Source organism: Pogoniulus pusillus, chromosome 19 (assembly GCF_015220805.1).
Source record: "Pogoniulus pusillus isolate bPogPus1 chromosome 19, bPogPus1.pri, whole genome shotgun sequence".
In the NCBI taxonomy this organism is placed as follows: domain Eukaryota; kingdom Metazoa; phylum Chordata; class Aves; order Piciformes; family Lybiidae; genus Pogoniulus; species Pogoniulus pusillus.
Genome location: NC_087282.1, coordinates 14,950,331 through 14,964,671, shown reverse-complemented (window position 1 = coordinate 14,964,671; position 14,341 = coordinate 14,950,331). Strand labels below are relative to the sequence as shown.

Below are 14,341 nucleotides of genomic sequence, written 5' to 3'. Positions count from 1 at the left end.
TACAGTTGGCAACTGCCCAGCTCTCTAGTCTATGCAGCTCTCTCTGTAAGGCCTTTCTGCCCTCAAGAGAATCCACAGCTCTTCCTAGTTTCATATCACCAGCAAATGGAAGATACTTCTGGGTCCAGGTCATTTATACAGACATTAAAGAGCAGTGGCTCTAAAACTGGGTCCTGGGCAACTGCACTGATGACTGGTCACCAGCCTGATGTACCCCATCTCTTAAAATTCTGAGCCCGACCTGTCAGCCAGTTGCTCACACAACATTAGGAGGGACTTGTCCAGCTATAAGCTGAACATTGTGTCCTGAAGGATACCATGAGAGCCAGTATCAAAAGCTTTGCTACAATAAAAACACTCCACATCTACTGGCTTTCTTTGATCAACTAGACAGGTGACCTTGGCATAAAAGGAAATTAAGGTAGTTAAGGAAGACATTCCCCTTATGAACCTGTGCTGGTTACAATCAATGACTCCATTATCTCTCAAGTGGTTTTCAGTAGTTCCCAGAATAACCTTCTCCATAATTTTACCAGGCATTCAAGTGAGACTGATGGGACAGTAATTACCACAGTGCTTCCTTCCTACCCATCTTGAAAAATGGGACAACATTTGCCAGTTCCACTCAACTGGAAGCTCTCCAGACTCCCAAGACTGCTGAAAAATAATGGAGTGAGGTCCCACAATAATGTCAGCCAGCTCTGTATGACTAAAAGCAGAATATTTTGGATGCACTTGCATCAGTATTGTTTGACAACAAGAAATGTATCACCACAGTTGCACTTATCTGTGAAATCTACACAAAACCACTATTCCACTTTTCCACAAATGTCACTTAGAAAGACCTTGCATAAGAGATCTTACAGATGGGCTTTAATGAGTCCAGCTACTGTGATATAAAATATTTCCACTTCTCCTTTATATCTCATTTTTCTTCTAGAGCTGCTCTGGTTGTCCTCTCATCTCTGAGTGAGGTCTGAAAAAACCACAACAGATGGCTCAACTGCTTGCACTCACAACCCAGCACAAATGTTTAAACTACTATGGAGTGTCCCACTGCAGCAATTAAGGTGGCAAACACATTTGCTTCTAGTGCCTCTTTGCCAGAGGAAGAGAGCAGAATACCTTACACTGTCTGCCTCGGAAGTGTTTCAGAGCACCAAAGATGCCCACACATATCTGATCCAAGAGTGTTTATTAATGGTGCACTAATTTAACAAATGGCCACTGGTCCTTGCTGAGAGATTAGCAGAGTTCTTCCTGAGCTGATGTGAATGATCTGTGGCACTCTGCACTTGCCGAGTAAGCTGTTCTGTGAATGAAATCCCCTGCCACTGGGAAACTAAACCATAAGCCTGGCAGTTAATGAAGCTGGTTGTAAGTGGGTTAAGGCAGGCCAAAGGCTGCCTGGCTGGAATCACATCTGCTCATTTAAGCAGATGGAAGAGAAAATGCAGTTGCTGTCCTTATACATCCTAAGACTCTAGAACTGGCACACTTTTTTCAGCTCTACTATTTTTCAACTCTGTTCTTCAAAACGTGGCCAGAACTTCTGAGTATTAACTTGGTTTTGTGGACTGCCAACTATCTTCACGACAAGAGTAATCTATCTGAATATTTTTAGAACTAATCTTGTGAGTCGAGTTCTTAGAAGTTGATAAGAGATAGGAAGGATAGCAGTTTTGGATAAAGGATTCTAACTTTGTTATTTGTATTCATAGCATGTCAAGTGTGGCCTCCCTGAAGAGGATGAACGGTCTCATGAACTTCCTTATGATGTAAGATTTTTTAGATTCCTGTTTCTCTGAGCATAGAAAAGTTGAGAGTTTAGCTGTCATTTTGTGCTGCAAGCTTATGAAAATGTATTGTTTTAGAGGGTGTTCATATGAGAGGTGTTCATATAGACATTTACTCCTCCACCCTTCACCATAACACTACACTATTATGGGCAGAATATCTGCTGCTAATTCTAAAATACTTTTGCTCCCACTCACGAGGAAGCCCTCAAGAACACATTTTATGAAATTAGAAAAATCCAAGTATACTAGTGTGTGAGAGTGACAGAGTATGAAATAAAACACTAAATTCATGTATCCACCCCTGAGAATACCTTGACGCTGTTTAACTAGTGCACTGACTGTCAGATCTGCTACCTGGTTTGCATACCCAGCAGCTGGTAAGAGAAGGGAAACCTGAACTACACAGGAGAGAGAAAAGACCCAACACTTTCTCTGACAGCTGAACAGATCACTAGCTCTGAGGGGCCTCCATGACTTTACAGCAGCAGATCCATAGTGTACCATCTGCTGAAATACACATAGACAATGGTAAGAAATCTTCTTACTAGCCCCTGATGATCTGTTACAACCAATGAAGAACCTGTAAAAAGCAAGAGTTAATAAAGTGCTAATACTTTTCAGAGTTATGAAAGAAAATATGCAGGTACCCTGAAATATATGTAGGCTGATTACGGAACAACAGCCTTTTCTTTCTTGCTTAGTGTCACTAATCTCTATGCAAGGCACAAATATTCTTCAACGTCTGCACTGCTGTTATGAAAAGAAAGAAATCGTTAATCATATGTACAGGAAAGCTTACTATCAATATACAAAATAAGCACTTACCAGGAGTGAACACATCACAGTATTACAAAACCTGTAATATCCCTTGATGCATACCTGGTTAGCTTTATTGTTTTCCTGAATTCATTCGTAATCGGAGCTTTGTAGCCTCCTTTCCTCAATAAGGAATCTATGGTTTGAATGTGGTCCCATCCTGTTGAATTTTGCAGTAGTAAAAATTAGTGAGAAATATGGCAATAAGAATAGATGTTGCAATAACACAATGCAGTGTGTAGTGCTACTGATAATGGAAGTGCTCTGCTGAAATTCTGTATAAAACACAGGTTGTTCTTCCCTACTTGAGAACAGATGAAGGAAATGTGACATACAAGATTTCTTTACACACAAGGTGCTTGTAGCTGAGAAAATTTAGAAGTGGACACATTACCTTCAGGTGTCCCAGACTGAGGGCAAGACCCAAAATTCAGCTTTCCTGAAATGTTCAGGTATGATCATGGATCACAGTCACTTTATTCATGATAAATGGCAACGACACTATGAAAAATTAAACTTCTCTATAAAATAAAATTTTAAAGAATGAGTAGTTGAATGTGTGCAGAGCACTTCAGAGATTAGACTTCTTCATAAATATCACTTAACTTTACAGTGATATGTCTAATTTCAGAACTACTATATTGTGCTATAGGTGTCTGGGTAATAAAAAAGTGATGGATCAAAGAATACAGATTCATTACTCTTCTCAATAAAATCTTCATGCTATTCAAAACTCCCTCTTATCGATTTGAAGAGACGAATATTTTAAGTGGGCGTCAGACATGTCTATTCCAAAAGATACAATTGCATTAGTCACATTGCTACATTTAAAGAAAAAAAAAAAGGGGGTAATTCTGGGTACATTAGAAACAAAATCGGGTAGTTTGGGGTACTTTAAAGAGCCAGACTGCAGTGCCTCGTCTACTAAAATGATTTAGAAATTTGAACAGCGCCACACACCACCTCCACACTCTTAAATTGACTGAAACAGTCACTAAAGTAGAGCTTGGAGAGACTCCAAAGTGACTATTCTGGGAGCGGAATTATTAATTAAATAATTTGATCTTCAATGAAGTTTTCATCCTATTCCTTAGTAGACCAACTCAAATATGAAAAGGGGGAAAATAAAAAAACCAAGGCAGCAGCAATGCAAAATGTAAAAGACTGAGACAAACTGTCACCTTGGAAGGAAAAACCAGTGAGTCAGCAGCTTAGTCCAAAAGATTACTGTTCAATAAAATATACTCTAGAATGTTTAATTCACAAACTTACTGTGCCCTTAGTAAAAGGGACTTTAACAACATTATTTTGGACTCTCATATTGGAAGTACTTCCCTTCTACACCTCAGGAAGCCAGTGTTCATTTGAGAAATTAAGACTAGCAGAAAGTACCTAACTGAAAAGCACCCCAAACAAATAATGTGATCATTGCAAATCTAGGACTAAAACAACTGTTAACTGACCAGACATCATGCCACTTAACAGGGTTAACAACTACATGAAAACTGGCACCTCTGAAAAGCTGGCTGACAGCATTGATACTATCCCTCTATATTTTGCCTTTCAACAGCTACACTGCATTTGCAAGTTCTCTAGAAACAGCTACAGTTTACTAAATCCTTATAAGGAGACCAATACAGGCAGGTAGTTGGCATCTGATACAAGAGTCTTCTTACAATTAAGTATTGCTCCATCATCTGACATCAGTGCAAGGTCAAATATTGCATTTTAGATTTATATGAATGTTTAAATTCTTCACCAGACCATATGAAATAAAGTGCAACAATGACCTTGCTCCTTTGCAACCTCCGGTAAGTAGGTGGCGGTGCGTTTTGATCCTTTTTCATTGATGAATTCTATTCTAATGCCATGTACACCCACCTGCAAGAAATTGGCAGCTTCATTAGTACATTTTTGAAAAATAAAGATACAAGAGATTTCGAATATGATAAAAAACAACATGGGACCCTTTCACTGCTTAATACTATTTTGCAGTTTCAAGAGCTGGTACTGACTTGAATGTATTCTTGAAGGCCAGCTGAGCTGCAAGAGTAATTCTGTCTCTGGGCTTACTTTATCCCTCTGATGCTGTCAGCAATGCTATTGCTGATAAAAGCACCTGGCCTCCAGATGCAATGTACAGGCAACAAAACAGCTGGCAAACCTAATGATGCTTTAATTAAGAGCATTAATTTTGTTCAAAGTAACAACTGAACAATGAAAGATTTGTAACCCTGTGAACTCAAGCCTGGAGCCCTCTAAAGTTCTGTTTGCTAATGTATGATGAGAAGGAGGATATATTCCAAAGCACTTTGCTTCAAACTCCTATTTCCATGCTAGTAAGTACTCCAATAAGCCAGTACAGCAACTAAAATTACTAATACAAAGGAGTTAAAAGTCTATAGAGTTGAACTGCCAAAAACAAAAACAAAAAAAAAAAAAAAAGAAAGAGAGAGAACTGAACATCATAAAAAGAGGCTAGGCACCTTTCCAGGGCATTGTTTAAACAGTCCTGTTTTCAAGGTACAGTAATTCTGTCAAGAGTACCTGCACTTGGATCAGGCATGCCATAAAAGATATTCCATTGCCAGTAAATTTTCACTCAGTTTTGAGTTCTGTGTATAAACACAAAGCATTAGTAGATGGGTATTTTTATTTTCATGCCCACATAACTATGGTGTTATTTCCATTTAAAGCCCAAAGTTCCCAGCATTGTATGTGGACATGAAGAATTTATGTTTCAAAGGGTATCATGTTATTTGGTGTGGAACTTCTTTTTGGACAGAAAATTAACTAAGCAATGTAACCATTTCTCCATTGACAATCTATTTTACTGTAGCTGCATGATGGAGGAGGGGGAGGGAAATCAAATTAAGGAACAGTTGCAAACCCTAGCATGTGTTCAATTAACATTTTTGCTTATATTAAGACTATTTTTCATTCTTTATAATTATACATGATATAAGCATGGAGAGACAGGAGGAGTCTTAGTCTTTGAGACAAACAAATTTAAATCACTTCAGATTTAAATGTGGTATTTCATTACCAAACACAGCTAAACCTCACTTTTGTAGCACAGATATATAATCACTAGAGAGCTTGATGATGTAATTATGAACCCAAAGGACCTGAAAGTAAAATGAAATAATGTTAGAAGCAAAACTGACCCTACCAAGTTTTTTTCCCAAGAACTAAGTTTTTGCAGCTGCTGACCTTGTGGCTGTCAATATTCAACTGCCTTAGCACTAAAATAAAGTATTTTCAGGTTTTGCACACCATCTGATCCTGCAGAGAATATTGGATATATTAGATATATTAGAATCTAAATTCAATACAACTGCTCTGCAGAAGGGTGATCATGCAGCATTCATGAGAAACTAACCAGAAGCACTAGTGGTGTATTAAATACAATGCAACACTCCAGCAGTAGGTAATTGCATTGCCCTGGATGTTTCCTATTAACCATTTTAATGGAATTTTAGGCCCATGTCTGAAGAAGAAAGATATGTACAGCCAAATGAATAAGGCAGCACAACTGCACCCACAGTTCCTCTGGTTGGGAAGATTTCGTAGCATTCTGTGAAGCATAAATTCCAGCTGCATAGCTGAGCAGAACTCCAACTCCAGTACAAATGACTTTTCATTGTTTAGCTCCAGTTAATCAAAAAAAGGCCTGAGTTAAGCAAATGGAAGCCACACACAAGCAAAATAAGAATGATCCATGCTAAGACTGGCATGGGCACAATTAGGAATTTATTTTTACTTCCTCAAGAGACCAATGTTCCTCCATTAATGAAAACTTCTGTGAAATTTCCCCACATATTCCTAATCTGGGAGGTAAGGGATAGGTGTGCATTTGGAAGGCATTAACTGGACTGTAACTGGTTTGCTTTACCAGGTTCAGCACAGAACTTTCACAGAATCACACAATCACTGAAGTCGGAGAAGACCTTTAAGATGATGAAGCCCAACTGTTGGCATGCTCCTCACTCTAAAAGCACTGCTGTGCTACAGGTAAGGTTTTGTAGAATAACATCATCTGTGTAGTTCAGAAAAAACAGCCAATCTAATTGTGCAGAGGGACTTCAAGTTCTGTCTAGCCTACTACCATTTATTAGGGAAATTAATACAGACAGATATCCTTCTGAACTGCAAAAAGATCACACTAGTGCCCTGACAGCCTCCCAAACAAAGAGGAATCTATTTAAGACTCCTGCTGCTGGGAGAAGAAAATGAGATGTGGAGAGAGACTTAGAAAAGCAGCAAACCAATCTCCAAAAGGAACTTCTGTAGGGTTTTAGAACATAAAATACTATAGATTAGGTATCCAATACTCATGGATCTGGGCTTTTTGGCTCACTGTACAAGTGGACAGAGGCTGCTTAAAACTAGGTCCAGTTGCATTATGAATTAAAAACCACAGACCTTTCACCAAATCTAGGGATTGCATTAAACCACGTTTTCACTTTTAATGCTGAAGTGACCTCAGTGGAAGCTGAGACTTTGTTGTGTGTTTATACATATTCTTTTTCAAACGAATAATTTATGTACATAGATCTCAGGATGGGGGAAGCACCACGTCTATTGCTTTTCCAGGTGCTTCTGGCACTTGCTAGATTTCTGTGCGTTATACCTCACACTCTTAGCTGGGCTCTGAAAAAATTGTTCCAAATCCACACCAAAACTGAAGTTCAAGCAGTTCTCGTGCTCAGCTGTTCTGACTCAAAGTTCCACACAACTTTGTTCCTCAGACCCTCCAACCATACTGGGTGAAAGAAATAACATTGTTCTCATTAATCAACATGGAATTTGGATAAGCATCTAAAACATCAGGCCTTGTTGAAACGTAGTTTGCTGTGGAGTAAATTATCACTGAATAATCGTTCTGATACTTTTATCTACTGCACTGAAATCTGCAAGAGATTTGCAAGCAATTATGACTAATTAGTTCAAGATGAGTTTATTATAAACAATTTTTCAGAAACCCATTCAAGCAGATAACAAAGAATTTGGTACAAAAAATCCACACAGAATACCTCAGTGCTGGAGCAGTGCAGTGCCTCCTTGGTGTTAGAAACAAGTGTCTGGCAGTTGCTTAAGTTCACTCCCTATCTGCTGTTCTCTACTCAAGGCTAGAGATATGGCTGGATGCACAGCCTCTTAAACTGCCACAGACTGTTGTTGGCCTCTTGGCTCTACCAGCAGAAGCACTCACAAAGCCACAGGATAAACCACATTGGGCTGCTCTGGGCTATGTGGCTCATCATTCTTTGATTTACAGTTCAGTCTTTACCACTGACAAGCTCTAAATATTTTCAAACAAAAAAGCTGGCCTGCCACTTATGCAGTGTTCCTTATGACACCAAAGCATGCAACTTTCCACTTTATTTGCCTAACTGGTACTTTGGAAGCAGCAGACACAAACTTGTCTGAAAGTGAAATCTTCAGGTTAAGTGACTTGCTACCTATTAGAAGCTGCACCCACTTTTTACTGGCTGAATTCTACAGCTTTTTAGCCCCACATTCATAGCAAATGCACTGGCTTCCTTCTGATCATCTGGAGTAGGGCTCAAATATCGCATTCTGATATAACAATGGAAGCAGAAGACTACTCAGGAGATACACTCATGACAAGCATTCTTTTTTCAGTTAATCATTCATTTATATATATGGTATCACTGAATATCACTCAAAGAGAATGAAATACTGAGAGCAAGACTCCATTTTCTGTTCTAAGGAATATAAGAGCTGCTGGTGTCACTGCACTCGCAGGAAGGGAAGAATTTTCACAACTCTGGAATGTACTAACTTTATCAACAATGAAAAGCCACCTTTCAGTCAATGTTACTGGCTGCAGCACTTTGAGCTAATATTTAAGCGAGTGCACACAGACTAGAGGCCTTCTGTATCAGCACTGCAAGCCTGTACAGTTCTGCAGATTTTACTTTACTGAAGAACAGCAACTTCAGGGCAAAGATCTCTTTCAAGGTATTTTAAGAAAGAGCTGTTGCTCAATTCTAGTTATTTATTAACCTGCTGAAGTACAATACTTTCCATAATGTTTCATCTTATAATTATACACCATCATTTTTCAGATGTTTTAATGAAAAAACGGGGAGTAGGTCTCAATTAGCAAGTTGGGCTTTCCCTTCTAGCAAAACCCCCCCAGATTCTTAATTAATGAGAAAAAAAAAAAAATTTGTTCCCTATAACATGAAATCAAGAGGGAGTGACTGAAGGCTTTTCTCTTCTGTATTTCTAGGAAAAAAGTACACAGGGGATAGATTAAATCGTTTGCCATTGTCACATACCTTGCAGCCATACTCACTGGAGAAGGCAGATCCTTGTAGCACCAAAGCTGGAATTTCAAGACCTACAACATGATCACACCTCTATGTGCCATTTCTGGGATGGGAATCCACTCACAGGACCTCCCAAGTACAGACTTAAAAGCTTCACAAACCAAAGAGAAGTTCTTTCTAATGGACCCAAAGCATTGACACTTCACAGCAATCTATTCAAACTCATTTACATTGATTTTGGGGTGATTCTAACTACACACACAGGTCCCAGTGCAAATGAGGAATGCGAGTGTATTGCCATTAATAATCACCATCCAAAGTGGAGGCAGCCTGAGGCAGAAATTCAAATTTGTGCAGAAAAGAAAAAAGGCCAGATAGAAAGACAGATCAAAAAGGTGAGGCTCAGAGAGACTGGAAATGCTGATCATAAAGCTGAGTTTCTGGAGAGGAAGGAGTGACTGCTATCAATATCAAATGTGTTTAATGGGTCTTTGTGACTTGTCTCCTGAGTAACCCTTTGACATCTGATCTTTAATGAGTAATGTTATTAAAAAAAGAAACCTACCTCAGAATTTCTCACATTGCTTGTTTCTTTGAGACAGAAAGGTTGTGAAACTCCACCCAGGCAGCAAGTGGCCCACCACAGTGTTTCATGTGTTCAATTCAGAGCCCTACATCTGTTCAACTACTGCAGTGAACTGAAATTCCCGTAACGTCACATGAAAGTAGAAATGCTCAGTTAGGTTTTAGGAAGCATCCTCATGAACTATGGCATTGATGTTGTCCTGTAAAAATTTCTACTTTCTCTTATTACTCTTGCAAAAGGTGAAAATGGCAGCAGTTTGAAAAAATCAGGTGGGAGTTAACAGCACTTGGTTTGCTCTGATCTTTTGTTTACTTGAAGTTTCTGCTGCAAAGCCATCTCCCATTGCTTTTTAAAACCTAGATATTAATTTATTTAATTTGGGAAGATAATTGATTAATGAGAGAAAACAAAATCTACTGCTCCTGAGCCATGTCTTCAAGTGCTCTTGTCTTTAAGCCATCAGAGCATTGAGAGTTGTCTGAATTGGCAATTCTGAAATACTGTGACCTCTGTTAGCAAATTGCTGAATTGGCTCCCAGGCATGCCCACAGAAGGAAGGCCTCCTAACTAGGCTGATGTTTTTCAGAATGATCTGGAAATCAGCATTACACAGAATGAATCTCTCTTTGCATCACATTCCAGACATCTTGAAATGTCTTTTTGCCATTAATATTGCATAAGTGCAGCTCCCTTACAAGAAAACACAGCTGACATAAGCTGTCTTCACTGACAGGGGCACAAACAGTGGTGAATCATTCTTTAAAGGACTAACAATTACCAATTTTGTTTCTTATATTTATACAGACTCCCCTCCCTGTTTTGCATGGGAAGTTTGTGGACCATCCACAAGTATATATGACACAATCTCTTGAGAAATGTGTTCAACTTATAGGAAAAAAAACACAACCAACCCAAACCATGGGACCTAGTTTGTGACCCTTTCTTAAGAGTTCCTAGGAATTTGCTATGAGTTTTTAAAACCTACAATTACAAAAAAATAGATTAAGTGGGACGGAACATCTAAGCAAATGGATAACAAGAGGATAACAATTGCCTTTTTGATCCTTCCATACTTCCCTCCTCAGTCAGGACTTGCCATTTAAGAATTGTGACAGTTCATAAAATCAGTCAGACCATAGCTCTGCATTAAGCTTGTTTACACTGCTGTTGGAAGTTTCAAGGATTTGGCAACAAGATACAGAAAGTAAAAGCCCACTTTGTTTCACACAAGCATTAAAGTTATGAATTGGAAGTCTCCTAAGGGGGAGAAGGGATTTCTGAACTCAGACTTCTGTTTGAGCTTCTCTTTAAGTATGAATATTTTGGTCATCTCAGGAATTTACTACTGAGAGGAATTTTAAAAAAGCATCTAACAATATTTATCGAATACTACATGGAAAGAGCTAAATGCTATCATGTTATGCACTTCACACAAGACATCTTCAGAGTGCATCCATACTCTGAGTTTTAACAAATTATAATAAATGAAGTTAAATTGGTAACATCACACTGGTTAGTACCAGAAGTCAACCTACTAAAGCAGAAAAATTCTATGTTTTGGTTTCGACTTCTAGCTTGGTTTCTTATTAGAAGTCATTATAGTTTTGATTACTTGAAAACATTGTTTAAAGTATTCTCAAAGTCTCAGTGACAAGACAGACTACTCTGAAAAAAAAACCTCCTTGTGAAGAATGTACACACAGCTAAGATTTATTTTTTGTCTGACAGTACGTAAAAAATGAATAATTCTGATTATGGTGAAAATGCTGATGAACCCCAGAGGAAACCTGCATCCATCTCATTCAGCACTACCTATCAGAAGGCACTGAGCCCTTGTCTTTGAGAAGAACAGGAAATGCATTTTTATTAGACTTGCAGCTGCTGCAGAATTTGTAATGCCAAGGTTGCTTTTGGATACCACTATTCCAATACAGTACATCTCCTATATTTTAACAGCAAATGAAATTCCTGTTCACTGTACATCTGTTGTGTGTGAATACAACAGAAAGCCTCTTTTTCATTTTAGGAAATCCTAAATATTTAGTAGGGCTAAGTCATAACTGTCACTTGTGTGGTGTCTCTGATGTCTGCTATCATGTATGACAACTTATGTCCGCTCAACTATAGGCTCAAAAAGCAACACAACAGTCATACTGACTGAGATGAGACCTGAAGTCAAATAACTTGTTTTTTTGCAAATAATTAGTAAAAAGCAAAAGAGTGCAGAATAACACTTCCTTTAGATTACCTCCCTGGCAATACTTCTGAAAGCAACATTTGCTTCCTCATCTCTGCTCTACTGCTGTTCCAAGAAAATGCATGCAGGTTTCCCAAAACCTAACAATTAAATTGGATTCAGCTCCACACATAACTAGCAAAGGAAAACAAGAATAATTATTTACTTGGCCTCATTCTATAGCAGGACTGTACAGGTTGTTTGCTCTGAGAGCAGAGAAAGTTTTAGCAGTGATAAATGGGTCACTCCTACAACCTAAAAAAGCCTTGTTTTGAGAGTGCTTTTTTTTTGCAGTGCTTGTTTCCAGCAGCATACATCAGACTATTAACTTTCATATGGGAACATCCTCTTTCCAGAATCAGTGGACTGATCTACCATGTTCCTGTAGTTGGCTATGCTGCAAAAGAAGTCTCTGGACACCACCACTCAGACAATGCCTTGCTTGATGAAGTCTTAGACGTAAGTACAGCTGTGCAAGCCATGCTGACTTTGAGTGCCTCATTGGGCAAGAATGCAGATTCATTCCATTTTCATAGCTCAAACTTTTAAGCTGATGACAGTCCTATCAAAAAGGATCTTTTGAATTTGTACACAAAACAACATGTAGAGTGCAAAACAGTGACAAGAACACTAACCCCACACATAATTCAAATGATGTGACTTCTGATAAAAATGTTCATGGTATCAAAGTGATTTTCTTAACAGACACGTGAGGTCCTTACCTCCCAGTCCATGTAGTCACATACATCTTCAAAGTTAGTGAGTAGAGACACTGAGCAGAAAAGCCGTGGCAGCTCATCCCTCGTCATTGGGGGGAAACGACTATCTTTAAGGGCACTGTTAAGACAAAACAGAATTTCAAGAGGATTTTTCATTTGCTTGGTTGTGTTTTTAAGTTCAGGGATCTAATGAATCAACTGAGAAGTGTAAAGCACAAAAAAAAAATCCTGATGAAATGATGACCAGGTGGATAATCCAGTTGCCAGTGTGACACACTGGTCAGCATTCCCAACCTTCTACTTGGACATTTGTTTCAGCCCTTGGGTGGCCAGTTGGGTGGTGTTCTGAGGGTCATTCCTTACTGAGCCCATTTTGCCACTGTGACAATCTTATTAATGAAGCAGCAGAATGTTTTTGGGAGAAGTTACAAAAGCAGTGGCTCTTGGTCTTGCAATTTAGAGAATCCCTTTTAGAAGGGATTAAACTGTACAACTCAGAGGGGAAATGCTACAGTCTGCAATAATCAAATACATAATACAGTAATCAAACTGTTGAATTATCCAGTGAAAAAAATCCAAACAAGAAAAGTAATATCTTAAACAAAAAAAAAAAAGAAGAAAGTAATATTCACATTTACTGGCAAAGGGGAATATAAAAAGGTAAAAGCATCCAAGGGCTCTACAGGCCTGTAAACCTACAGGACTTGAAGCTGTTCTGCAAAGCAGAGGTGATGATTAGTAACAGGGAAGCATGCTAACAGCTAAGCTAATCCTCTGGCTAATGTACTTGTTCTAGAGACAAACATACACCTAATGGTAAAATTCAACACAGAGGAGCAATCTGGACACATTCTAGCACGCTTTGGAGAACAAAGCAGTTAACAGACAGGACGCAGTACCATGAGTAAGAACATCTGTAAAAACCTACTTGCATATGTTTGGTTAAGAACCAGTTAAATTGTAAAGGGAAGGTTAAAGTGAGGATATTTCAGATTTTTTTTTTTCTTAAGGTTTGAAATACAAATAATAAGGTTTAGATGAATACAAACTTGCTCATCTCCAACAAAAACAGTGATCTGCTACAGAAGCCTTTAGATGAGTAAGGAGAATTCAAGATAAGAGGCTTGCTAAAGTACCTCTGAATTCTTCACGTGGCTCATTGCTTCATCCAGCAATTCAGATCATTATTCCTTTTACCTGGCATACAGCTAAGGATTACCATTACTGCTATAGTTACAGCCATTGCCGTGGAATTTAGAAGTTCTTCTCCAGAATTTGGTATTTTTACATTACAATAGGTCATAAATGTTGATTTTAATTATGAAGGCTAATTTATTATGTAATTAACAGCCAGCAGGACTATGCTATCCATAATTTAGAAGTCATTTCAGGCAACCCCAGACAAAGTTGCCCTTAGATGGGAGAAATGTTGACACTGTAACTAGCTCATGTTTATGCTGGGATAGACCTGTGAAGAACATAGAACACTTTGGAGATTCAAATCATAACACTTGTGATACTTAACCAGTGACTTTCACTGAAGATGTATTAAAAGATGGTATTCTCCAAGGTTTTGTTGATGGGATTTGCTAAGTTAGCTTTGTAACAGTTGGCAACCAAGCAAAGTTGCCACGATCCAATACCTGATGTTTTGGAGCAACCTGAGAGATTAAATCATTTTGCCACAGCTAAGGGCATCATATGAAAATATGAACAGCTAATTCAGCCTTTGCATCCCTCCATGTCAGGGCAGGGAAACAATCAAACCACATATAGAAGGGAACATACTGACAAAAGGGACAGCTCAGACCAGAAGTGCATCTAGTGTGGTATTAATAACCAACAGCAGCTGTAAAATCACTGAATGTAAGCACACAGTCCTG

The 14,341-nt window shown here is 38.6% G+C and overlaps 1 protein-coding gene across 5 annotated transcripts in view; it reads right to left on the bottom strand.

Annotated features, from left to right (window-relative positions):
• Positions 1-14,341, bottom strand: part of AMMECR1 (AMMECR nuclear protein 1) — a 104,915-nt gene that overhangs the window by 5,639 nt on the left and 84,935 nt on the right. For 3 of the 5 annotated variants that reach the window (XM_064159421.1, XM_064159422.1, XM_064159426.1), the window contains exons 4-6: positions 12,462-12,576; positions 4,406-4,496; positions 2,679-2,775 (exon numbers count right to left, since the gene is read on the bottom strand). In XM_064159421.1, coding sequence (XP_064015491.1) covers positions 2,679-2,775; positions 4,406-4,496; positions 12,462-12,576 — 303 coding nt within the window. Of the gene's footprint in view, positions 1-853; positions 977-2,678; positions 2,776-4,405; positions 4,497-8,548; positions 8,989-12,461; positions 12,577-14,341 lie in introns of those variants that run through there. The other 2 variants (XM_064159423.1, XM_064159424.1) reach the window with 2 other exon arrangements.